Source organism: Neopelma chrysocephalum, unplaced genomic scaffold (genome assembly GCF_003984885.1).
Source record: "Neopelma chrysocephalum unplaced genomic scaffold, ASM398488v2 Primary Assembly neopelma1_77, whole genome shotgun sequence".
In the NCBI taxonomy this organism is placed as follows: Eukaryota; Metazoa; Chordata; class Aves; order Passeriformes; family Pipridae; genus Neopelma; species Neopelma chrysocephalum.
The window spans coordinates 5498996-5526629 of NW_020897738.1; the positions used below are offsets into that span (position 1 = coordinate 5498996).

Below are 27634 nucleotides of genomic sequence, written 5' to 3' on the forward strand. Positions count from 1 at the left end.
ATAAATTTTGGCTGTTGCCATTGCCACAAATGGGAGCTTCTTCAAAACTCTGTGAGCTGGCAATGCAAAAGCTGTCCCTTGCAAGATCAGCTCTAGGACAGGAAGAACAGAAAAAGGCTTTTACTTGAGAGCACTGACTTGCAGAGCTGACATTGCTGTTGCTGGAACTGCCCATTGATTTCACTGGGCACCAAGGACAGCTCAGGTTCACTGCATACAAGTTTATTTTGAGACACTGGTGACAGAGCAATACATTGCAAAGCTGTGTTATATCACGTGGCTTTGCTCAGCAAGATGTGTTTGGAAATCAAAGGGTGTAATATACAGATTTGCTCCTGTTCTGCGCAATAAATTATTTATTATGTCTATTTTTTCATTGCAAGATTCCTAGACAGGTAGTTAAAAATACGTGAAGTGATTTATTCAAGGTTGGGAACACTTTCAGCATTTATAACGGGTCTCAAAAAAAGCCACGCTGCTTCCAGAACATACTTCATTTTCATAAGACTTCTCAACAATTTAATAAATCTCCTCAAAACCAGATGTGTATAATCGAGCTTGTAAACTTCCCATGGAAACAGGAGGTGCCCTTCATTTTTTTAAACCCTGAGAGGCACCACCTCTCTCAGCTTCCTTATGGGACTAAAGCTTCCCAAAATCCTCTCAACTAAATAAAACCTCTGCGCTTTGCTTTGCTTTACCTGACTTTCCACCCTCAGCTCACCTGCTACACACACAAATCTCTCCTTGCCACTTCTGTAGTTTCCTTTTTCCCATTTTCCCAGGCAGATCTGTATCTTCAGAGCTCAGGGATGTTTTTAAGGCCTTTGCATTCAGTGAAAACATTCCCTGGGCTGTCTCCAGTTGGCACTGCAGAGAAAAGGACCCATTCTTATGCTATTGTCCAATCTTTCCTGCATTGTTACCACATCATTAAAAGTAGGACTTCGCCGTGTAGTTACTAATTACTGCTTATTAAAGATAAGTTCAATTTTTGACAGTGCAAGGTAGTACATAATTTACACAAGATAAAAAGAAGGGGGTACTCAGTGTACACAAAGGAATACAGAAGAGATGGCACTGTCTGTGTTATGAATAAGCACATTATTATTCTAAAATTATTGTCACTTCACCAAATTAATCTTTCCCATTATAAACCTATTTTTAACTTCCCCATCACTAAGTAGAGTAACTCTAGATTTGAGTTCTGCTTCAAAGAGACTATGTATTAATATCAAAATACAAATAACATCTATGTAAGACAAACTCAATTCTGTCACATAAGTAGAAGGGTTTTGGGATTCCAAGGATATCTGGGGTGCAGTTTCTTTGTGTTACTACGATGTATTTGATCAGCTCAAGCCCCCCTTAGTCTGATATGTTATTGAGGTTCATACTGCAGTAGCCCCAGACTGTAATTCTGAAGAGTGCCATTGTTGACAACATTTTCCAAGTTGTCTCTGTCAAACAGTAGGGAACACATTCATAGATTTTTTAGGTGACTTTTGAAATATATGAAAATATTTCTCATTTTAAAAAGATATAGAGGCATATTGAAAAGTAAACCCTGTGCTGTACACAGCCCTTCACTGAACAATGCTGGCAATCCTCCCAGGATCCAGCTGATCAGGTGATGGCCAGGCAGCCCCTTGGTAACAACATCCAAACCCAGGAAGTCCCCACCCACCCAAATCCCACTCCCAACTAAGCATCTCCACCCCAAGATGTACCTTTTCCACAACACAACTCCAGGAGCTTCTCGACACCGTGGGAACACAGCAGCACCAGCAACCAGCAGGGTCTGGGCTGCAAAGTCACTGAGGTGCTGGAAAGTCCTCTGAAAGCATTACCCACAAATTAACAGGGAAAGAACCATAAAATCCCAAACCCATAATCCAAAACCCAACCCACATCATCTCCCTCTCTGGGTCCAGCTGCAGTCTACCCTAATGATTTTCATTTGCAAAGTGTGCGTGGGTGACTGGAACAGAATGAGGTATCATTTTCTACCTCGGTGCTGCACCATTTTTCTCTTCCTGAGACTATATTAAGGATTTGAGACAATCAGTTCTTTTGGCTTAATAACTTCAGTTTTCAGCCTCAAAGGAATACAGAGCAATTCTGACATGTACTGAAATGAAGTCAAATTTATTGGGATTGAAATATATATCTATATCTGTATATCTTGTCTTCTCTCACTGTTTATATCTATTTTTTTGACTTCAGGCCAACCTTTCCCTAGGAACCACAAAGATTTAGTGGTAGCTTGCTGAGTTCTCTATGGCAGCTGGCCAGGTTTTAATTCCCCCAATCAGCCGATAACATGTTCTTCAAAGATTAAATCATTGTGGCACAGGAGAGTGGTACCCAGGCTCTGCTTTTGCTGGCTAAGCCAAAGAGAGTCCAACATCTGAACAACTTGCTTCTGCTTCCTCCTGCAAAAAATACTGATTGCCAATAAGAGGGGGAAAAAAAGAGAAAGGTACATCAAACATTTTCTTCTAAATCTCAAACCTTTAAACTATAATCATTGTGAAGGAAAGGTTAATGCATCTCTTAAGGATTTTGAATGCTGCCTCCTCTGCTGCGTCACTGGACAAATCTGAATCTAAATGCCTGTTCTCTGAAAACCCACAGGGTATGAATGGCCCAGCTGAGTTTACAACAGTAATAAAGAACAGACTTTCAAACTGAGTGTGGACTGATGTATAAAGCAGAGTGAAAAATAAACACACTAAAGCTGCTACATAATTCTGTCAAGCATATGGTGAAGTTGTGATTTTATTTAGAAAACAGATTGTAAGAGTGAAGTGATGACAGCTGAATCTATATTGGTCAGTCATAAATAAGAGAATATTCTAATAGGAACTGGGCTTGTTACTGATCATATGCCTCCAACACAGATTTAGTGAGATCTAATCACTTAGAAAATACAGCTTTTAAAACACATTTTGCAGCCCGTTTTCAACTTTATGTTGCTCAGTTGAAAAAACCATGATCACTGCACCTCACGTTTAAGAGAGTGCTGGGGGAGTCACATTTATGGGCTCAATTAGACATCCCAGTTCCTTTTAGTAAAGATGGATCCCCCTTGCATTGCAAAGAAGCCCTGAAACAGAGCCCCACACACCTGCCCAGCCCTCCCCTGGAGCAGTTGTTACACAACCATCAGTGAGTGTCTGCCAAAGCCATTCCCTGCCGGGGCTGACACGCCTGCCCCTCCCGTGAAACGCTCCGTGGGACCTCCCTTCACTTCCCAGCTTCAAATTGAAGTGATGTCCGCGACTTTCCTTTTGTATTTTCAAAGCTAGGAAGGAATTTCGCACCTCTTAGGCTGTCACTCAACCCCAGGTAGATTACTGCAGCCCCCAGAAATGTCTACAAGAACAAAACACAACCTCTCTTTTCATAAACCCTTCATGGCTGTAGCCTCAAGGTGAGGAAACCTAACTTGGAAGCAGCAGCATTGCTGTTTCAGCACCAACTCACTTGTCATTAAGGCCTTGGGCACCTAAAGATGGAAACCTAAAGAGAAAATCCTGTCAATTTAGACTCAATCCTGTGCCATGTGCTCTAAGCACCTGCTTGAGCAGGGAGGTTGGACCAGATGACCACACTGATGGGACCACAACCCTAGGAGAAAGCAGTTTATTATTCAAACTCACTTCAGAATACACACAACTGATAACAGCAGCTTATCAGTTCACATCTGAGCTCTGCTTTAACATTTCAGCCCACGGAAAAAGAACAAAGTGTCAAAAAATGGTGGCACTACAGTGGGAGTCTTAATGAAAATAGATACTGTGATATATAGCTATTTATTCCCAGCTCAGGCCACTACAGTTCACTGTTCCAAATGGTTTTAACACCAGCACTCCTGCCTAGTGCAGCTGGGAGCAAGAGGGCTCAATCTTTAGTTGGTCTATTGCTGTTCTCTCAGTTTTGTTTTTTTTTTTTTATCACTGTTACCAAATTTGACACTAATGAACTTTCCCATGTTTATTTTTCTTGTTTTACATGTTGCTTCTTTTCCACACGAGCTCAGGGGCTCGTGAGGGTCAGAAACAGATGGCTGCATCCTTCCTGCATCCACCAGAAAGCACCGTCTGCTCTGACAACATTTCTGCCTGTGTGGCACAGGTAGTACAAAAATCCTGTCATTGTTGCTACGTGTGTTGGATCAAAGGTGGATTAAATGCTAAATAATTTTGGTAATTGGTATTCCAGCAGGTATTCACAGGGTAGTGGAAATGGCTGAATACCTTGCATTTCCTTACTTAATTCTGCTGTAAGAGCAAGAGAAGCTACACTGAAATCTGTCACTGGCCCACATCAAGATGTCTCAGTGTGTGGTAGGTACCTATTACTGAAAACAATTATACAAGAGGAGACAAACAACTGATAATTACCAGGCTTTACATGCCCATTAGGTTAAGTATTCTTGAAAGTATATTCATCTGGCATCACATTAGCATTCTGATAGCAGATGGAAGAAATAAGATATTAAATCTATTGGCTCCCTCAGAGGGCAAACAGAGCAAAAGGGTCTATTAAATCACAAAAGGGGAAAAAAATCCTAGCTATTCCCCATGTGTTGTCTGACCTCTCTTCAAAACCTGCTAGTGTATTTAATATACCAAATAAGGAGGCTCTAAGGTATTCTAGTGCTGTGCTAAAGGAAAATAATCAACTCTCCTGTTGACTTGACACTGGGCAATTTAGCCTCACCTTTCTTTCTTGCTTCAGCTCACCTGACTGCAAAATGGAGTCAGAGATTTTTTTTGGTAAAAGATTATGTAATCTAAAGATAAAATCAATATTACAAATGCAAAAGTCCTTTTTATCTCTCTTTTTTTTTTTCTGGATTAGCATTTATTTCGTTTGAAGCAACACAAGTCATCTGATTACCATGTACTAATAATTTCTTGTTTTTCCAAAGCTCCCTGGCACGTTTAGCAGTGAATTAATTAGGTCCTGCCTACAGCATCTTCTCCTTTGACTACTAAGGACCTAAAAGTTTCTTGTCAGCACCTCTATGAATGAATTACATGCTCCATACATGCACAGTTTACACTGGTTTGTTGTTTTTTTTGTTTCCAAGTGGCATCCAGATCCACCAGCAGAAACCTCTGACGTGGTTTCAAAGCTACTGGTACCTGAGTTTCCTGTGGTATTGCAGTCACCTAGAGGAACAAACACCCCATCAGGAACAAACTTGTGAATGAATGAATTACTGAGTCCTCTCCCTCTTCATGGAGATGTCAGTCACCCTCAGACTGTGACAGTGCCAGTGATGCAGAGAAGGCTTTGCATTACATTTAAACTCTTTATTTCAGGCTCGAAGAAAAATGCCTCACCAGAGCAGAGAGCTTTTGTTTTAACTGAGCTGTCTCACCAGGCTCCAGCAAATCCAGCTCAGCCTCTAGAAAAAGCCATATCTACTACACTGTGAAGAGGAGAAGTTTGCCATAACTGAAAAAAGGGTTTGCAAATAATGTCTTAAGAAATAAATGTACAGTCAATCTCTTGGTGCCTCTCAGGAGAAATTTTAAAAAGCACATTGCACTCACTAAGTTTCTGTCTGACAAGACCAGTGCAATCTCTGCCAAATGCCATCCTTACAAGCTTTTCCTAAGACAACTGTAGGAAGAAAAACAAACAAACATTGAGTCTATTCAGGAGCAGTTATTCCAAAGACTGCTGACACTGAATATGTAATAGTGCCTGGCTGGTCTGAAAACACAGACAAATACCTGAACGTAACCAGAGGGGGCACAAGACATCAAAAAGAATTATTTCCATGCTCAAATGCACTTGTTCAAGTTCAAAGGCTAAAGTGAAAGACTGTCAACTAGATAATGACTTAAAAAATTGCTTAAGGCTTTGAGTGGCCACTGGAAACATCCTTCACTGCATCTACATGTAGCTTTGAAAGCAGTTCCAGAGGGATTGTGGACACTTGTTCTGGATAAGTGGCTGTAGAAAATCCAGTGTATTCTACAGTGTGTTCAAAATCCAGTGTATTCCACACTCAGGGAGAGGCAAGCACCAGGTACATTTACAGTTCCACACCCTCACAACAGATTTTCAGGTGAAGCAGCTGAAACATCAGCAAGGTCACCACTCCACAGTGCTGAATATGGACAGATACTGGGTGCCAACACACAGACAACCTGTCTCAGAGACCACAAAGTTCAATTCAGCCTTCCCATAATCCCAGTTCTCCATCTGTAACTAAGGGTGGTGACACTGCCTGTTCTATGCAGGTGCACCACCATCTGTAAATGAAAATACTGTAGACAGCTTGTTACAGTCACTGTTGAACTAGGCTGATTTGTAGTAGCTATTTTATTTTTAAGGGGTTTTTTTTATCAAATAGATAAATAATAAGACACAGGAAAAAAAAAAGAACACATGAAGCCCATTGTAGGTGGAACACAGTGAAGGAGGATGAGATCAGCTCTAAGTAGGCTGCTGTCCTATGTGAACTTCCACTTGATTATTATTTATCAGAGAACAGCACTTAGTCCTGTATTCAAAGTGCCTGAGAATACTTAGTACAAAAGCTCTGGTAACTCAGTCCTCTCAAAATTATTCTGAACCACTAGAGTCATAATTACACTGTCATAATGAAGAGGGGAAAAAAAAAAAAACAACCCTTCCAACAACTAAATTCTTGTTGTAAATTGCATTATGAAAGTGGTAATTCCCTCTGAAGTAGGCATTATCATGTCTTACTGCCCACATCAGTTCATTATGGTGCCTCTGCCATCCCAGTGGAGCCCTCGCTTAGTAAATGAATGTTTTGGGATGATATTGCCAGCTCGGGACTTATTACTTAATTGAATATGGAAACATTTAGGCCATTAGCATACATTTAGAAGTGTCTTATTTCACAGATGTTAATTTATCTTGGGGAATGCCCTTCTTTCTTCCCCCCTCCTTTTCCTCTTTCAGTTCCTTCCCTGCAGCCAGCTTATTTATTCAGCTAGGTCCTAGTTCACCCATTTGCAAGCCCATGGTGAACAGCTTGCTATTTTAAAACATTCCCAAACTGACATTTGAAGTCTGTTTTCCAAAAAGTGCAGAGCCAAGCACTTCCCATCTTCCCTCGCAGCTGAAAAGTATCACCAACTCCAGATGATTAAGAAAACCTAAACATCTTCAGCTAAATAATGAGATTTTTCAGGTATTCCAAATTGGTTTATCCACCTAATTATTACAAGATCTCAAAGCTGTGCAGAAAGCTTTTTTCCACGGGTATCTTGCTCGGGGAATATTTAATTGAAAGATAATATATTCCCACTAACAAAAGGGTCAAGAAGCTAAAATGATACAGTGGAGGAATTTCCCACTGCTCCTTCATTATTAACATATATTGGGAAACTTTAATCCATGAAACTTGCCAACATGCACAGGACACTGTGGATGTGTGAAGTCCTAGAGTTTGGTTTCTTTAGCACGTTTCAGCAAAGGCTGAACCTCTGTATGGTCACAAACAGGTTGCTGGCAAGCCCTGCTCTCTATCTGACACCCTGCATGGGAAATGCTGAGGGGCTCCCAAAGCCTAAGAGGCTGCAGATCACTCGAGTGATACAATGATTTCCTGGATATATTTCTATTTTCACAAGCTACCCCAACTGGATCATTAGTTAGAGAGTACAAAATTCTCCGACCACTCCATAGGCAGCAGGAAATAAATGTCAAATGCTTGGGTAAAACAGAAAGTTGTTTGAGCATCCAGTTCTGTCTCAGGGCAATATCCATGTAAACTCTTTGAGGAAAAATATGATTTCATTATTCAGAACCACGAGGTAATTTAAATACGTTGCAGCCTGAGGTTTTGTGCATCCTGACTCATCCTCGTGCCGTTTCCAAACCACACAACCTGATTAATGAGCGTGTTTAGATATTTGCACAGGTCATCTCAGATTGCTTGCAAGAATTTAGATGAGCACACAGCAAATTCCAGCACCTGTGTAGGTGTTAGAGCAGGAAATGATACTGGAGGAGAGACAGCACTATTACAAGGTGGTGTTTCAAAGGGAGCCAGAGAAATGAAAGAGGCAAATACAAAAGCTGCTTTTACTGAAACTCTTGTTACGAGTGTATATTGTTCCTTCCAGCAGCTTTGATGTTTGTTCTCTCAGTGCAGCTCCTTTCTCTCTCAGCAATGCACATACCTACAGCTCCCCTCCTTCCCCCTTGCACTAAAGCAGTGGATGGCTTATTTAAACACCTCTCTGAACTGCAGTGGTAATGTTGAAAATTGACTTTCCCCTTCTGGGTTCAAATTTGTCCACAAACAATTCCTTCAGCTGGTGGTGGCCGACATTTTTCTTTCAGCTTTTACAGATTGCTCCAACCTACAGACTGGCAGAGCAATTACTGTCTGTGCTAAATCGAGAGCACAGAAGTGCTTTAGAAAGGGTATTTCTACACAGAATTTATTTCTTTTTGTTTGATAAATCAAAGTCAATTAGCATTTCTAGTTGCAGAGAGAAAAAAGCCTTCATACGTGGACTGTAAAAGTTCAAGACCAGATGAAAGCAATCCTACCCCTTAAATAAAATAATAAACAAAGCAATCAAGGAAAAACCCACCAGATGATTTAAAGCCATTTTCAATCTCTGTTAGCTTGAGCAATGATAGGCAATTCCTCAAAAACATGAAGCAACCCAAACACTTCAAAGTTTTTAGGTATTAGGTCTAAGGATCTTTAGGGCTATCTTATTGCTGATAAACCTTTACAAAGCACTGCACCAAAATTCACCAGGAACGGTTAAGAAAGGAATGGGTAGACCACAATCTAAAATAAAAAGTCAGAACATAAAGTTTCCCTTCAGTCCTTCAGAGCAGATGTCTTTTCTGCTTACATCAGACAAATGCACAATCACGTGGATAAGTCAGAGAGCCACTGAAGTAGCTCCATAATATTTTTTGAGCTCCATTCTCTCACTTCAGCACAGCAGAACATGGCAACTTGCACAGGCTGAGGGTTTCTGCCCAGCACAGCTTGCATGGTACCAAACCCCCTGTGTTGTTCTCATTAGAATGTGGAAGAATTGCCCTTTTGTTGCTGAAGAACACGAGAATGTAAAAAGCCTTTACTCAAAGACCAATCAAAAATAACTAATACAAACAAAATAATACTCAGATTTGGACACAGGCTCCAAATATGTCACTTTCTATCAAAATACTGAACAAAAACTCTATACTGAAAGTAACTATGCTATTAAATATATACACACAAATGTATCACTAATGTTTCAGTAATGAAGCTTCTAAAGAGATCTAGAGAGGAGTATATGCTGCACTAACTGTTCAAGGATCCCATCAATTTGGGCAATTATGCCAAATATCTCATCTCAGGCTGTGCAGTTTTAATATCCTAAAGGCAGTACTTCCTCTGTTGACAGCCAGTGTTTAGTTTCATGGCTTTAAATTAACTGTTATAGATTTAGATCAGATTATATCTCCTATAATACACTTCTGATCAATTATTTTGTGCAATGGAATATCCGCCCTGGGCTGTATTACTATTGATATTCTTGGTGATGGGGTTAAATAGATCAGCCAGCATAGACATTGATTTTGTAATAGTTGCTCCCTTTTCCTCCATTCTCATACCATTTTCCTACCAAAAAAAAAAAACAAAACTCTTTTATTAAGTAAGTCTTTGATGAAAGAAAAAAATGTTGATAAGTCCAAGGTTTAGCAGCTTTCAGCTAAAGATGTCAGATGTGTGATTGCCAAAACACCAGTGGGAAATGGTGTGGGGAAGGCAGGGAATGGGGATGGCTCTTGATTTTCTACCCTTTTTCTCTTTTTTTTTTTTTAAACCAAAAATTGAATTTTTGTTCTGCTGCCGAATTTTTCCATCAGGAAAATAATATCTGGAAGGCTTAGGAACCAATCATGTTCTTGGAACACAGGAAAAACAAAACAACTCACTGGACAGGAAAGGCAATTGCCTCAGATGTGTCATTCGACAAAGCTGGAGAGCACAAAGGAACGAGAGATAATAACAACAACAGTAAAACTGCATAAATAAGCTCAGGGATAAAATACAGAGATGATTGGTTTGAAAGTAGTTAACAGCAAGAACAGATGAAGGCATCTTTCCCAGCAGTGGTGGTGGCAGCAGTAAGAGAATATGAAGACATTGTAGTGACACTGCCTGCCTTGTGTCTGGCAACTCAGCAACAACGAAAGGAGAGAGAAAACTGGTCTGAAAAGTGACTGATGCTGTGGAAACATTTGATAAAGCTACAAGACAATTTATTAGAACATACCGTGGCTTTACGTAAGTGTTTCAAGGATGGGGCAGATCTGCTTCTCTAAGTCTTAACTTTAAAAATCTAAAAGGGCTCAGATTTGCCATTAGAAATGGAAAAATCTAATGTTCCAGTTTTTTCGTGATCAAAAATGCACTTTGAGGTTGCCTGATGCATTTCATATGAGCGTGTTCATCCTGGATAACTTTTACCCTTTTACCCTTAAAAAAAGTGAAGGCAACACTGAGAAGTCAAAATATTTAAATAATTTTAAATCAAATAAGTTACTTTCTCCCCATGAAATGTCTTATTCCTCAATGTACTTTGCCTTTGTAAGTATTTTGAAAATTGGAAAAATCCTTTCCTCGATGGAATTTCATGTTTTACTAGAATATTATAGGAAGAGGAAAGAAGTTCATTGACTCAAAGTTTTACAAGGATTTTGTACATGTTCAGCCACCAAGGTACAGATAAAAAGAGAGCTCCTAAACTTGTCAGTAAAAGCTAGGAAAGTACAAAGAACTGCAACGGACATGTTCATCATGTATTGGATGTATAATCCCCTGGTCCTGATAAAACAATGAGAAATCCTTGCACAGATCAAACAGCATTAGGGGGAGTGTGTGCACAGCAGAACACACTGTGTTATCTCAAACCACAACAGTTTGGTGCTTCTTTATCTGCATTAACACACCTTCCAGTCACACCGTTGCCAGTACAATGCCCTTGACCAAACCCTTCTTCCTGTTGGCTCCACTCTATCAGTCAGTGGGGGATTTAAGCACATCCCAGTGACATCTCCCACTATTAGGTGGAAGGGTGATGGATGACAGGAGCAGCACCTGCAAACAAGGCGGCTCACACCTTGTCAGTGCCAATCACACTCACCATCTGTCTTCCATTTATCCAGCACAGACCTGACAGCCTTTTCTTTCATATTGTTTCATTTCTCGCTGCAAAAGGAGCCTCTGATGTTTTCTCCATTGAGAACTAAGTAGTTGTACAGGGAGAAAATAAACCTCGTATGCGTCGATTCCATTAACTTGGGGGGTTTGTGGTACCCCAAATCTCCCCGTTTCTGAACAAGCCACCAATAAAACAAAGCAAACAACAAACCTGCATTTCCCAGCTGTAATCAGGTTAAGTTGATTTTTGCTAGGGTTCTTCAGATCCCTAAATTAACGAGTTATATTGGAAAAAAATAGCTTTCCCCAGCTAAATCTCCCAGTGTCTCCATAATGTCACAGGAACAATAATTCTGAAGCACTGGGTCAGCAACCCAGAAGTGCAATCCCAAAGAGCACAGCTGTGGAACACAAAACATGCCCTTTATATGCACATCAGTCTACTTTTCATCCTTTTCTATTATGGTGGAGGTTTTATAGCTGTGTGAAGTGAACATTCCATTCTCAGGTGGTTGGAACATGCCCTCTGAAAAATACAGAATCCCTAGAAAACACAGAGGCCACAGATTCACTGTGTCCTTTCCTGAAGCCTTCCTATGTCAAGATGGTTGATGTAAGGCAGGTTCTCTTTCTGTCCTCTGGGGTAAAAGCAGAACTTTGGTGTTAAGAAGGTAACCTGTTGCTGCATCCAGACTAAAGGCTGACTCCTGGGATGGACTGTGTGACTTGAGTTTCACTGCCTGCTTTTTATCCATGAGAAAAAACAAATCCTAGGAAAACAATGCTTCAGTGCTGAAGATCTCCTGTTACTATAACATTTTTAGTTATCAAGTGATTAGGAGAGGAGCTGTAGGCAAACAGACCCCTCTCAGCAGGAGAAGCCAAATAAAGCTCCCCAATCTATGACTTCATGGCCAGAACAGCGACCCTGCAGCCTGGTGGTCCAACCACCTGTGATCAGTCCTGGCCCAGGCTGGAGTCAGGCTCTGGGAAGTGCTGACAGCAGGGTGAGAATCCTGGAATACACCACAGCCCTTGGTGCTGCTGCAGTGCAATAAAGCAGAATAATAAGGCAGCTGCAAAGGCCGCTCATGTGAGTAATGGTTTGCTTGATCTGTCCCTCAGTTTTCTGACACCTGCTCAGTCAATGTGACTTTGATTCTCAAGGCAGAGGATCTTAACTGGAATAATTCTAACAGAAGGAACTATTTTCTTCTTCATATAATCCACCAGTGCAACAGGAGCTAATAGAGTGCCCTAGAAGTCAATAGTTTTTACGTACTTGTCTCCACACTGCTCCTGACAACTTTGGGGCCATTAGCAAGTCACTTAGAAATGCAAGAGAGCTATTTTCCCATCATAAGATGGAGAAAATTATATTTGCTTGACTACCTCATAAACAGGCTATGAAAGTTAATTCATGCTTGTACAGTATGCTGAACAAGCAGGAAAAAAACCCCAACAGTCTGCTCATGAAACCTTTTACCAGCCAGTAACAGAGGTGTGATTTCACCTTAGCACTGCTGCAGAAAGGCCACCACTGTCCAAGCTTGTATTAGGAAATAACATTTATTGTGATGAAACAATAAAGACACAAGGCTCATCTTCCTACGTGCCAGTATGTGACTGCTGCTGACTTCAACGTGCCACTTCATCTGGGTGATGGCACTGAAAACAGCCTGATTGAAGTGTCAGCCCAGGGGACCATGAAGAGAGATTCACCTTGTTAAAGGCCACACCAAGGTACAAGGTCTGGGAACCTTGAGGATTCTGTGAGCTTGCTGTTTAAAATCTCAAGGTGCCATTGAATAGTGTCGGGCACAGTTACCTTTCCTAAACACCCACTTTGCCTCTAGTCTCTTAAAAAAAAACCAAAACAACAACAACCCCCAAAACCCTCAGACTGCTCTATCTTTTTTCTTTTCCCTCTGAAGGATTGGGCAGGTTCTAAGATTAAGATTGCCTTAGCACCAGAAGCTCTCTTTTGGTCATTCCTTACATTTTTCCAAAGACATTTTGCCAAACTTTGACAAGGGAGAGAGGCAAGAAAGATCAGATCTCCTGAAAGTGCCTTACATGCACATTTTTATGCCTTCTAAAAATCAAGAGTCACATGCAGCCTCTGACATTAGAGACACGAATGCTAAATTTGCTATAATTGGATATGCACTTCCTGATCTATTGCCAAGAGAAACTTCCTTTTGCCTATGGTACCATCTCTTGGTGAAGAGATTACAGGAAAGGCTCCAAAAAAGGGGAAACAACACAACCTGGGGAGCCAATGCTTGTGAAGGGGCTGTGGATCTTCAGTCCAGCCTTTTGCATTACTGCTGAACAAGATCATGACCTGGCACCATCAGTCAGGCAACCAGCTCAGTCATCTGAGACCTTTTTTAAACTGAAGAAACAACCATCAATGGAAAATTGCAAATTCCCTACTCTGTTCTTTGCAAGCACAAAGAACTGAGAGAAAAATACTAAATTCATTTTTACAGCGAGACTGAGCAGTCAAACAGTTGACATTTAGAGGCTTTTATTCAAAAGAATCAGAGAAGTTTTAATTGTTTTTAATTCCTCTTCTCTCTCTAGTTTTAAATTGGCCAAAGTAGGCCACAAGGTCAGTTAGAAAAGGAAGGGGGGGAAAAGAAAAGTCAGTTATGAGAGGACTTTAGAAGTTGTTTAAACCAAAATGTGGAAGGGGATGTTTAACTGACAGATCCAAAGCTATAGAAGGAGGAAGTGAAAAATGTACAATTTGATTCTTTTCAGTGTGTTAGAAGAGGTACAAATTCAGGGTTTGGATACCATGAAATACTCACATAATCTAAGGCCCAGAGAAAAGCCCATCTCATTACAGAGTTTGACGTGGCTGGTCACCTCCCTGATCACCACTTATTCCCTGATGGTTTCTACTTCTAAAATATGATTTAGTTCAGCACTAAGAATGAGATTTGATTTAGCTCAGCACTAGAAGAGCACACAAGCAATTTGCTAAAATGCCAGTCTTGTTCAAATTTTCTTGCTGTATAAATTGAGTGCTAATGATCTCAGCTCTGCTCCCCTCATGTATTCATGCAGCACTTTTCATGTTTGCTGGATTATTATTGATCAATTGTTAGATAAAACAGCAAATAAGAGAAGTTCATGTAACAAACTCTTGAGGCCTTTCAGGAAAAAATTTGCCAATTATCAATAAGAACTGCTTATTCAGTACCACAGTTTCACAATTATCATTAGAAAGAAGACATTAAAGATACCACAGAGAGGCCACAAACCCTCTCAATGGTTTATAGAAATGGCACCTACATATGTCCAACCCCCAGCTTGGGTTTACAAATGCAGAAATAATACAGATAGAGTTTATGCAAAAACTCAACTTTCTCACAGTATCAGAGGTTTACAAGTTTCTATTACAACCTTCTGTCATTTCCTTAGAAAAATGGTATTTCATATTTTTTTTACTTCTTTACTCCAGGAATCTCTTGATAGAATTTGACAGTGAAACCCAAACCTATATTTAGGATAGGACAGCATAATACCAACTTAACAGTATGAAATCAGGACACTTCTTACTGCTAGTGAGGCTAAACTGGATTTCCCCCAAATGAAAAGATTTTCCAGTAGCTACTCACTCAGCAGCAACAGCTAAAGAAAACATTTAAGTGGAGTTGGGCTCCACCAGATAATCCAAGGATACAGCTCTGCCTTCATCTGCTGAGCCTTAGAGAGAAGGACACGCAAGAACAGCAACACAAACTGCACTGCAGCTCAAAATTAAACCAGAATGCACTTCTGGGATGAAGGATCATCCCTCAGTGGCACTGATGCCAACTTCTCAGCTGCTGGCAGAGTCCACAGTGTCATGAGAAAAGAGATGGATGTGACAAAAAGGCACATTTCCCAATGTCCTGGTGAACTCTGGTATCCCAATTCCAAAATCAGATTTGGGAAACTAGAGGATCTATAATCATCAGTTGCTGTCAGAACTTCATTTAAGGTATTAAGGGTAATAACTGTAAATAATTTAGAATGCAGGATTCACTAAGTATGAATTGAAATAAATTGAATAACTGTTTAAAAAAACCAAAAAACAACTACTGCTTTTTTCACTCATGAATTTATCTACTCCTGACACTCAGCAGCCCAAGGCAATGCTGTCTCTATAATTTCTTTGCTGATTCACCTCCAGAAACAGGAAAACAAATTTAAAAGATTGCAAGCAGAAAGTATCAACCCTGTTGACTTTTAAACTAAAAAGGTTGTATTTATTAGGCCCAGCAAAAACATGCTGTTAAAAAAGAACTGGATCTACGCTGTAGATTCAGAAAACTCTTGTTCCTAAGTTTAGGAAAGGGTGGCATCCCTACAGATATTGATTGCAATGTCTGTGACACAGCACAGTGTTAACGACCAGCAGCAATTTGGGCTGGGTGCAAAACAGGAATTGTTTAACTGCATAACACCAGAGTTTGGAGGCTTTAAATTTTTAAACCTTTATAAAAAGGTTGTGCACACAACCCTCCCATGGGGCCAGTTACAAACAATGCAGCCAATAATTAATTCCCATTCAAAAAGAGAGACAATAATAGGATAAAGGCACAGGACATTCAATCACTTGTTTTATAAAGACATTTAATACTGCTTCTCTGGGAAGACTTAATTGCCTGTTGCTTGTATACAGCATGTCATCATCAAATAATTGTTGATATTAGTGGTGATAAAATGGCTTCAGAGAGATTAATTGACTTGGCCAAGACCAAAACAGGACACAAGTGTGTGAATGAAGCTGAGAAACGAGTTTCCTAAGGCTCAGTGCTCCTGTCTAAGCTCACAGCCCGGTGCTTACAGGGTTTCATATTTATCCATCATTTACAATTTATCTCCTTCCCTTCCTCTGACTCTCACACCCTTAGAGAATCAAGACAAACATTTTCAATCTCTCTACATCATTAAAAAGAGCACCCTAGACCTTGGCCCTTGTGGTCCAGCTCTTTCACAGAGTTAAAAGCAGTCCACCAGTTTCACATTCACTGCTCTGAATCTTCCATTGCACAGAACAGCAGCAGGAGATAAAACCAAAGGTACCTTTCCCTATATATTTTAGTATTTAGCAGTGTCTGGAAGGTTCCTCTTGTAGACAATTTTCTATTAGAAAGGGGACAGCGTTTAAGCATAATAGTTCTGAAACAAACATATTCAGTAGTGATGAGTAATTTTTTACTCTTGGCTGTTTTGCATGTCTGTTTCTTCTTTTTTGACCTGTATATCCTATATTTTCCATCTGTTCAAGCCATAATTTCCAGTCCACTGGAGCAAAAGCAATGGTAAAAGCATTTTGCCAGCAGCCCTTGGCCTCACTTTATGAATACAGTTCCAAGTCTTGCTGCCACTCAAGGTAGAACTTCTAAAAATAAGGGACTGTGTCAAAATAAAAATTAATACAATTTTTTTCTCTCATAAAAGCATTATAATGGGAGAGGGGGGAAGGGACCCTTTCCTTTATCAGAGAGAAGATCAGAATGAGAAGAGACCAAACAGATGTAGAACATGCCATGGAGGGATGACTGCAGAACACACATACTACAATTCTGACCAAAAAAAACCACAAAAAAAAATCTTAGACACACTAAGTAGATCAAAGACAGGCAATGGTGCTTCAGAAGAACAGTTAAACAGGTATTATAACTACTCTGATATTGCAGCAGATTATAGTCTGAAAACCAGGTACTGTTACAAAAGCAGGTCAAGAGAAATCAAAACTCATGAAAGCAACATGAGTAACACAAGCTGTTACAGAAGTTTGTTTTTAGAAGGTAACAGCAAACTGATGTTATTGAAGACAAGAATGCCACACTTTTCATTTTGAACCGATATTTGCTATCTATTTTTAGCTTTTTTTTTTGTTTCACGATGCCTTAGATCTCGAAATAAAAAGCTAAAATTCAAACACCCCTTTTCCTTTTTGTTCCAGAAAATTCATTTTAGAAGCATTCCTTTAAAAGTTCAGGTGTTCGGTTCCATCCTAATTGGAACAAAGCAAGGTTTTTGAAAATTTTATAAACCTACATGTAATACAATTATCATGGTTATAAGTAGCTCGACTTTTAATGGATTACAGCTCGTGGAAATACAGATGCTTTGAAGTGAGATTTCTAAGTCTCTACATTTACAGAGTAGAAACAATGAGCAGTTTTTACCTTCATTATCTTTCAGATAAAAAAGGTTTTTAATGTTTATATTTAAACCAATTTTCATATAGAGTAGAAGTTTCCATCCATGCTTGATGTGATATCCCTTTCAAATCATTAGTATAGAGAAAGATAGAGCCATCCCTGAATACTTGCAATGAGAAACTCAGATTGTCTGTCTTGAAATTAGTCACTCAGGAAACAAATCTGAGGCAGATTGACTCAGAAAATGAGAAACTGATGTGGTAAGGAGAGAAGATTTCCTCCTGATGTTTGTCCTCTGCCAGATGAAAAGGGAATAATTGTCCTTGAGTCAGCAAACTAAGTGCTGTGGTTGTTCTGTTTATGTATCACACGCTTGCAAAGGAAAAATGACCTGATTTTATGGCAATCCACCTCCCCTAAAAATCCCCCCTAAATCTCCCTTGGGGAAGGGGAGGGGAAAACAAAACACCAGCTTGAGCCCTTGAGTCATTGCAGTAAAATCTGAGTTAGTCCTTACTCTAGTTCAAGGTAGACAACCGTGTTCAACAACATTGCATTGGCAGCTTTGTGCCATTCTAGTAACTGAACCACACCTAGGTGAATTCACCAGAGATTTTTGGAGTTTGAGATGTATAACCACCAGAAAAAGGAGAGTGTGTGTCTTCTCCAGCCATAGTAGGGTATGATTTCTAAGGTGACAGCTCCAATCATCTCTAGTGCTCAGCACAGCTGTCTGTGCAAGTGGGGAGTTCACTGCCCCCTCCTACGATGCACCTGCTTTTTGGAGGTTTGTTTTGTGAGCTCTGGCACCAATGGTCACTTCTAAGACAAACACCCAAAACAAGTCAGTCTTATCCTCAGAAGCCAGAGCATGACATTTGCCACCAGTTCAAAAAGAGGTGACATCACTGCTAAGGGATAAAACAATGAAACCATCGTTACACGCACGGATTTTCCACATGCCTGCCACACAACCCTCATTCACAGTGCTGGAACAGAGTGGCAAACTTGAAAAGACAACTGGACATGCAAAACACATCTGCTCTCAGCATGCCACAGCCCAGCCTTGGCAGTTCTTTCTTATATTATTTTGGTGGTTCCAGGGAGCTTCCTCCTGTAACACCTCAACGCTTGGAAAGATCGAGGTGAATCAGTGCAGCACTTGTTGTTACATCAAAAACCAACCACCACCCCCTCAGGTACTTTTTTGTTTTCAGAAATGGTTTTGGTACATCAATAATACTTAGGAACCTCCAACATTCTATAAAACAGAACCAGGCTTACAACAAGTTGGAGAGAAATGTTTAAGCACATGAATCCTACTTAGATGCCTAATTCTTGCTCATTTCCTATAAATACCTTTGCAGATTTAAGCTTTAGTAATCTTAACATGAGTTCAATGAGAGATTAGGAGAACTGCAAACTCCAGCTCTTTAAAGTCTCCAGACTTTAAATGTTATCTCCTATTAGTGCATAGATATGTTCCAGCTCTACCATTTCAATCTTTGTAAGTACTCCTCAAAGGACAACTTGAGGAAAAGGCCTTTCTCACTCCAAGACATCACATCTTAGATAATTCATACAACACTAGACTGAACAATGTAAAAAATGTAGAATCAACCAACTGCAACACAATTTCTGGAGAGCAGCAACTGATGGACTGTTAGACAATTTATACAGAGAAAGTGACTTCCCAAGCCAAGAGTAGAGATAAGGTACCAAAGAAACACAAAACAGCCTTACCTCAGCGTGAACTGATCTTCTGTTGAGTTTTTAGCAACAGATACAAGGAAAGTCAAAATGTCCCCTTGCTTGACAGTCTTTGGTGCATACTGGATGACAATATTATTATCCAATCTCATTTCATTTAAAGAAGGGGCAGCACGTGTCTGGTAAAGGAAAACACTTCCAATCCTCTGCAAGGGAGGTCCCGACTCATCGATGTCGTTGCGCCCCGATCGGATCCCGTTACTTTTCCTCACATCCTCCTTGGTGCACTCCCCTTTGTCATCTCCCGGTTGGATGGAATAGTAAAGCTCCACGGGGCTCCCTTCAGATTTATCTATTTGTTTCTTCCGGCCGGCAATGACCGTGGGGGGGTTGAACCAGCTGGGCAGGAGCTCCAGCTCGGCCACACAGAGCCCCAGGTCCCCTTGGAGCCTGCAGCTGCCTCGCACCTCCCGCGTCTCTCGGAAGGCGAACACCCGCAGGCAGGGCAGGCGCTCCGTGGTGCTGTAGTCATCCCAGTCCCTGCCCACGATGTAGAACAGCACCTGCACCTTGGGCTTGCTGGGGTAAATCTTGTTGCTCATGATGAAGGCCTTAAGTTTCCAGTTAAAGGAGAACTTGTTGGTAGATCCGAACGGATTTGAAGACAGCATTAAGTCCTGGGGCACTACTTGTTCAGTGGAAAAAGGTCCATAGCTGGCGTTTAACACGGGTGGACTCTTGGATTTGTAGATCAGAAAGGACTCCACTCGGGACTGCAAGCTAGAGTTCCTCATAATATCCTGGTTGGCTTCCTTAAGAAAGAAGGAAACATCCGCATTGTGGATACGATAGGTCACGGGCAAGTAAGTTGGCAGTAAAGAAAATCTCTGTATACTCTCCAGGATCCCTCGACTCTCAGTCACTGTTGAAAGGAAAGGAGAGTTTAAAAGATCAGATCTTCAAGTCATACTGTGATATAACCTCACTGACGCTACTGAGGGGCCCGACAGTGCTGTAGTTGGGATGAGTGGCAATAGCAAACATCATCAATCCATGCAGAAGTAGCCTGGGTAGATGGTGATTTATCTAGTCAGCTTGGGAAACATTGGTTTATGACATGTTCTACATGACAGCTAGATTAAAAGAAGCAGCTTGTGTAGGTTTACACAAGGCAAAGGTCACGTCTTCACTTGCAATATACATTTATTATTGGAGAACAAAACTACCCAGTCAGCATCTGCAGCACCAGATCACTGCACAGGCACATCTAAAAAAAATTGATCCACCTGAACAGGAAACCAATACAATGATTTTACATCAAATGCTGGAAATGGACCACTCAGAGTTCACTTCAGCCTCCCTTTCAGCACCCTCAGGCAGTACATGGACTTTAAGCCGTTTCCCGCACAAGGCTGAATTTCACTTTAAAAATAGTTAGCACAATAACCATTTACACAACAGCTCCTTTACAGCACTGTGGTACTAGAGGATTTCAAAAGGAGCTTTATTAGCATCCAGTTTATAGTCCCTTCCATTTCACTTCATCTATGAAAAGAGGTTTCTTTCCTGTAAATAACTATCAGGATTCAAGCCACTATTTTTGTCTAACCCTGCATTGTTCCTTAACACAACTGCATTATCTGTAGGCTGTACATCACTGCACATTGAAAGAACATTTTCAATGACACTGAGCCTCCTGTACTGCAAGATATCTCTTTTAACTGTGCCATCGAGCCATTACCTGAGGCAGATTATCATGCTAAAGAATAAGCTCTGAACCTTTCTAGGAACTGTCAGTCCCAAAGAGCAAAGACATAGACTGCTAAAAAATACAGATGCAAATACAGTATCACCTCTCCTGTTTGAACATCTGACCTTCGTGCTTACATCTACAGCCCTAATTGTGAAATAAATTGCCTTTTTTTTCCCCCCACAGCAAATTCAAATCCTTACCCTTATTCACAGAAGTGACACAGGCTTACCACAGATGGTATTCAAAGACAACCCAGTTTCTCAAGCTCTAGTTCACAAATGCTTTATTAGTCTTTATTTTTGTTGTTTGGCATCTGACCTAAATACTTATTTGCTCATTCAAGTGCTGTGGTGGCCTAAACTGATGTCAGTTAATCCTAACCAGGAATCTACCATTTAGACATTGCAAATCACTGCAAATCCTCAAACAGGATAGAGGAGACTTGTTATCTTCAAATCCCGTGGGAAGGCATTGTTAGTTCCTAAAACCCTCTGAAAACCTACAACCCTCTTGAAAAGGTGACTTTTCTCTTTTGATAAACAATTAAAATGAAACCTTACTTTTAAAAATTTAATTAATGTCAACTCAAACCCCACCTAGAATTGGAAATAAATTCCATCTGAAGAATCAGGGAAACGGCCCCAGCACACGTCAACATGTGAGACTAAATTGCAACAGCAGTAAAAGGCTGAAGGCCTGTGATCCCTAGAGGTGGAAAATTCATCTTGGATCTTGCTTGAATTTAGAGGAAATCACATCCAAGTCCCACCCTGCTCATTTTTAATAAAGAGTAAATTACAGAGCTTCTTTGCATGCAAAACCCACCATTTTAGCCTTAGTCTTTTCAGCATTCAGCTCCCACTCTTTCACCAGACACTCACTGAGAGCAAATGAAGTTTTTAAAGGCCTTGTTCTAGATAATCCCCCAACAAAGATTTCCACCAACTCTAAATGGCTTTGCTAGTACTTAGGCTTGCAGGGCTGCATCTCTCCCCTCCAGCCCTGAGGCAAAATCTGTTCTGCTGTTTTACTCCTCAGATCACCCAGCCCATTCCATCCTTCCTCCATCTAATGTCCCGTTTATGAATTCCACACTCATTTTGTACTCCTCCCAACATCTTGGCAAAGCACCATTAAACACAGCGAGGCATCAAGGAAGCAACTTAGAGAGAGGGGGGGAAAAAATTCAGGTTATTCAATTTTTTATTTCCCTTATTTTGATTGCAGCTCCCTCCCTTGCGTTCCACAGGGAGAAGTACTTTATTTTTGTATTAAAATTAACAGAGTGTTTCGCCTCATAATTTTTTAATCATTTATTTTAGTGCTTAATTATCTAAGGGATTAAAAACCTTCCCTCTATAGTCCCCATCTCCACGGGACAGCGCTCCTTAGAGTTTGTAAATCAATGACTCTTTGGAATAGGAGAGCAACATAAATGAAAAAAAAAAAAAGAAAAAAAGGAGAAGGTGAACTGCCTATTAAAATAAGGAAACAATCTCACCAGTTAGAGTAGGGACCATAGGTTTTTAAAGTTTTGGGCAATGGCAAACTGACCTGCTCACTGTTGAACTTCCCTCCACCAGCAAGCTGGGAACATGTGCTGAATATGAACTGGCTTGTGCTGGGAGCTGACAGCAGCTTTCCCAACAGCCAAAGGCCAAACATTCAAACAATTTTACACTTTTATCTGGGGAGAGTTATAATCAGCACAAACAGAAAAAAAAAAAATCCTCAAAAACAACACTGAGCTCTGCAGTACCATCTGGATTTTGACCGTGAAAGTTTATTAAGGATTCTGAAGGATAGGAAATTAAAAACAAAAACAACCATCAGCATCCTTAATTACAACCACGACTATTTTTGTAAAAATTATGCGTGTTTTTACAAAGGCAGAATTGCAGAAGATTACCATTTTGTGTGTTTCTGAGTGAGACCCAGCATAAAAGTGGTGTTTTAAAGATTTAAGTCATATAATCTATCCTAAGTATCACATGATATCTATACCACCATCAGCAGCAAAATTCCACTGGAACAACTCACCTGAATAAGTAAAACAAGAATCACACAGTGATTCTCTGAGTTTATGTACAAAAAATCATATATAAATATATATATATTGTTTATAAACAAAACAAACGATGGGTAACTGAAATGCTGTTAAGGAAACAAAATAAACAGTTAAATTCAAGAACTGCAATTTATCTCTATCTGAAGGCTTGTCTATATGGGGAACTTGGCACCAGAATAACCAAGTGCAACATTGCAGGGCATTAACCAGTTCTGTGTGTGGATGTACAGCAGAGAGCTGTACAAATTTAATTACCAGATTAAACAAACCTTGAGGAGTTTAATCTGTCCATACACACATAGATACTCGTGATCCACAGAGATCCACTCAACTTTGAGTCAATTAGCTGCACACACTGTAAGAACAGTTTATCTTAAGGTGAGACACTGCAGAGGGAAACCCAGATTCATCCAGGGGACCACAGCAAGTGATGCCTCAGAGCTCTGCTGAATCCTGAGATCTGGTGAAGACAATCTACTGCGACTGCAGAGGGTGTTACAGCATTCTGGTTTCAAGAGATGATCCCCAATGCTGTGAAGCAAACCAATAAAATCTAATTTTGATGCTGTGCTTGTGCCAGGAGCTATTATTTCTCAATCCGTTACAACTATGACTGTATTCGACCTCTCATGCTGTGAAATAGTTTATTGAGGATTTCAGTCAGTGGCCACCTGGGAAGAGATGTTGTAATAGGATGGTTTTCTTTTCTCCCTCCTTAGTAAATCTTCCTCTGACTGATGCTGTTTAAAAAAATACTTGTCATTGATGGAAGAAGCAAACTATTTGTAGGTCAGTGAATTTAAAAATATCTGGGAAAGAAGCAGCATATTCAGTCTCCTCCTGCACAGCCAAAGCTTGTGCATATGATAAATTCCAGAACATGACATTATAAACTTGCTGCATTTGCCTTCCAGAAAGTCACACTGCTTTCTTCATTAAGCTATTAATTTTGTACTGCAGCCTGGCTAAAAACCTTCTACCTTTATTTCTCTAACAGCAGCTCTCAGTCAGTGACAAAAACACTCTTCATAGCTCAGTTTTACTGCAAAGTTATTGACCATGGCTTCAGAAAATTGAACAAATCTGCCAGACCACTAACTTCATTCTATATTACCAGATCCTTGGGATTTCAGCCCTAGCAGTTACTTTATTTTTAAAACTGTTCAATCCACAATCATCCAGCATTCATGAGATAGAAAGCCCTTCCAATCAATTATATAATTCTACTATTAAAAAAAAAATTGCCTTTTTCTTGTATATTGAAGGGAAGAACTTCTTAGGAAAATTGCCTTACCAGCTGCAAGCTCAGGCTGGTAATGCAATAGATGAATTTGTTGCTGTATCTTGGGGATTGAGATAAGTGGTTCTTTTCAGTCAGGCCAGTAATTTTACCTTTTTAGTTAGTTTCAGCTGCTCTCCTTGAATCTTCTGAACATTTCTACTCTTTGTTATGAATTGGAATTATTTTAACCAAAACGTCTAGAAAGAAAAATCTGGTAATGTGAAGCATTTTCAGACTGGAAAGCGATGTCACAGAAGTTGTCTGTCCTAATAAAACTTGGTTAACACTTTTGTAAAATTAAGATATTGTTGTCTTAACCTAGTTAAGTGGCTGAATCCACTGATGCTCAAAGGTGAGGCAGTTTAAAGCTAAGCTACAGGGTGAAACCCTTCCCCGGGTGCAGCTCAGCCAGTTCTCAACAGAGGGATGATCTGCTCTGCCAGTTTGTGTCACTTACAGTGGACAGAGTCAATTTAGACTGTCACATGAACATCTGAGTAGGATCATTTCCTTTTTATAGAGTTTGTTGGTTGCTTGTCATGTTTTTTCTTCAGAGTCAAGCATCCTCCACAACCCTTAAACATGCATAAAAATCCCTGGATGACTTACTGTGTTCCTTCTTTTGCCAGACTCATGGCAGCTTCAATTCCCTTAAAAAAAGTAGCACTGCGTTTTCAAACTCCTGATTAAGTCCTGTGTTTTACCTGACAACAGCTCTATTGACACAGTGACAAAGTGATGGGAGGTTTTGATCTCAGACTGCACAGAAAAAAAGGCAATAGAGGCTTTGTGGCAGGAGCTCCTTTGGCTCACTGAGGAGTGATGAAGTTGTTATTGGTTACACTCTGCAGAGATGCCCAACAGCTTCCCAAGGGAGGGAGAACTGCAGGGCCAGTGCAGTGCAACAGGCTGTGAAAAACATGGATAACTCAGAGGAACTGGAGGACAACAAAAAAAAACCTGCAAACCCACCCGGGGTCTCGCTGCAGAGGGTTTTCTTTGAAGTCCTTTTCACAGCCACACACCTGATCTGTGCAGCACCACAGAGCCAGAAAAATATCTTAATGAATCTGTCCCACAGATATCCCACCTTGAAAACTATGTACTAGAGTTGTTTCCCGACAAGAAATTAAACCAGAAGCTGCAAAATGAAGTTTTTGTTAGGTTATATCACCTTTTATACACCTAAAATGGAACCACTCGGTACCCAGTTGGACAGGCAAGCTTGCTGCTTTAGTTAGCATCTCATTTCACCATTGATTCTGGGAATATAATTGCATTATTAAATCTTTATTAATTCTGCAATCAGAAGCCTTAACAAAATCAAGACTTCATCAGAAGGAGCGGTATTTGCTTCAAAGAATCTATAATTCGAGTTAATAGACAAGGTTGTAAGCACTGGAAATTGAAACCAAAATAGTGGCAAGATTTTCCATAAGCCACAAAGCCAGCGTGCATCCAGGGCTAGGAATGAGGCATAAATCACTAATTCCTCTCTCTAGTCAGTATTCAATATAAACTTTTCAAAGAATATTGGGGTTTTTTTGATAAAACCTGAAAATATAAGGGGGTGTTGAGGACTAAATCAGCCAGATTTTTCCTGCAGACTTCCACTGCTTTATCACATAAGCCAAGAAAAACCAAACCCCCTTGTTGAACATGTCTGCCACAAACAGGAAAGAGGAAGCTGAGCCATCCCATCTCCAGCACAGAAATACAACCTGATGGTGAACTCCTGCTTACAATTCACAGGAACAGTTCAAAAGGTAAGTTCTTCTGTCCTGAATATGAACTATTTCTTACAACTGAGCACTTCCTTATGAATACATTATTATATTTAAAAAGGTTCCATGATCACATTATTCCCTACACAGCAGTGTAGGGAATACACAGCCTACACAAGGCTGAAACAACAGCTGATGCATTACTGTCACTATTCACACTGGAGCACTGATTTCCCATTATTCTTCACCTACTTGCTTGGAAGTGGAATATCAGCACCTGTCTTCCATACCAGTACAGAAATAAAAATATCCAGCCTGTTTGCAGCAAGAACCCTGAATCTTTCCTCCTGTCACACCATTACTGAACAGTTTCCAAAAAATTTTCGTGCTTTTGGTAGCAAACAGCATCATTCTAAAGGGCAGGTACCAAGAGAATGGTGATGAGGCCAAATCCATGTGTCACAAACAGGAAAACAAAAATAGAACCCTGGAACCCAAGAGTCATCCATTTATCTGTAACAAATTAAAAAGAAAAATGGCTTCAAGGCCCAAAATCATCAATTTCTTTATAAGTCCTCCCCTTCTTAGCATTTCAGACTGCTCTGCCTGCTTCACTTTATAACATTTCCTGTAACAGTTTAATCCTTGGGAAATTATCATTCTTCTCCAAGAGCAATGCTGTCCCCAACTTGCCAGCTTCCCCCTTTTCCCCCAAGTTATTACAACTTTCATTCCCGTTCTGAATGTCTGTGCAAGGCAAGGGAAAGATTGCTGGAACATTAAGGCTGCAGACTACAACAAAGAGTTTTTTGGTGAAAAGGCAACTCCTCATTTCTTGTAAGAGAATTTTAAAGAAATTGAAGCATTGGTAAGGAGTGCAACACACAGTAAGCAACAGTCACAAAGCAGATGCTGATTAAAGCAAATTAAACTTCACAAAGATGCAGACAAATCATTTGTACCATCATTTCTGAGAGGACTACACTCTTGCAAACCATTCTTCTTCTGAAAACTATCAAGCATTGCTACTGCAGTGAGAAACAAAGTATTTTCAAGTGTGGAGTCATGCAAAGGAGGAAGTACTCTGAGCCAAGATGCCTAAACTTCCTGAGAATACGTCTGATCAGAAAGACAAGTCAGTTATTGATTTGCTGAAACAGAGTCTGGACTCCTTTGGAAGAGGCAACATTAGAGTTTGCCCAGCAAAGCACCTGAACCACCTTTGCTTCTGCATTGGCAATCCTGCTGGATGTCTCCTCTTGAGCAATCCTCTAGTCCATCACAAGCCTGTGTTATCTCCACAAAGAAGTTTCCATCACCCAAGTGGGAAAGGAAGGAAATGAAATACAGTATGAAATTCATCCCAGAAGAGTCTCCAAATACAACACTGACTCAGAAAACAAGAAATACATCTGCAGAGTGATCCTAAATTAAGCCATCCACTCCATCTCCGGTGGTGTACTCTTTGGCCCACTTCAGAGAATTGTCATTCAAGGGTTTCAAGGTCTTTGGCACAAGCTTCTGATTTTACCTAAAGAGTGAACCTGGGTGGCAGACTTTGTACCTCCTGTCACTGTATCCCAGAGCAAGTGGGATTGGACCATGTTATTTGTGTTGTCAATGAGATGCTTCTGGACCACAACTGATTATATAATTTCTCCACACAATCTCTTTCACACAGGAACTCTCAGTTTGATTTCACAGAAAAATATATATATTACATTCAGAAAAAGGTCTTCTGA

At 40.3% G+C, this 27634-nt stretch overlaps 1 protein-coding gene across 1 annotated transcript in view; it reads right to left on the reverse strand.

Moving 5' to 3' along the window:
• Positions 1 to 27634, reverse strand: part of TMEM132D (transmembrane protein 132D) — a 231512-nt gene that overhangs the window by 158131 nt on the left and 45747 nt on the right. Inside the window, exon 2 of the mRNA XM_027689664.1 lies at positions 19099 to 19987. Coding sequence (XP_027545465.1) covers positions 19099 to 19987 — 889 coding nt within the window. The remainder of the gene's footprint in view (positions 1 to 19098; positions 19988 to 27634) is intronic.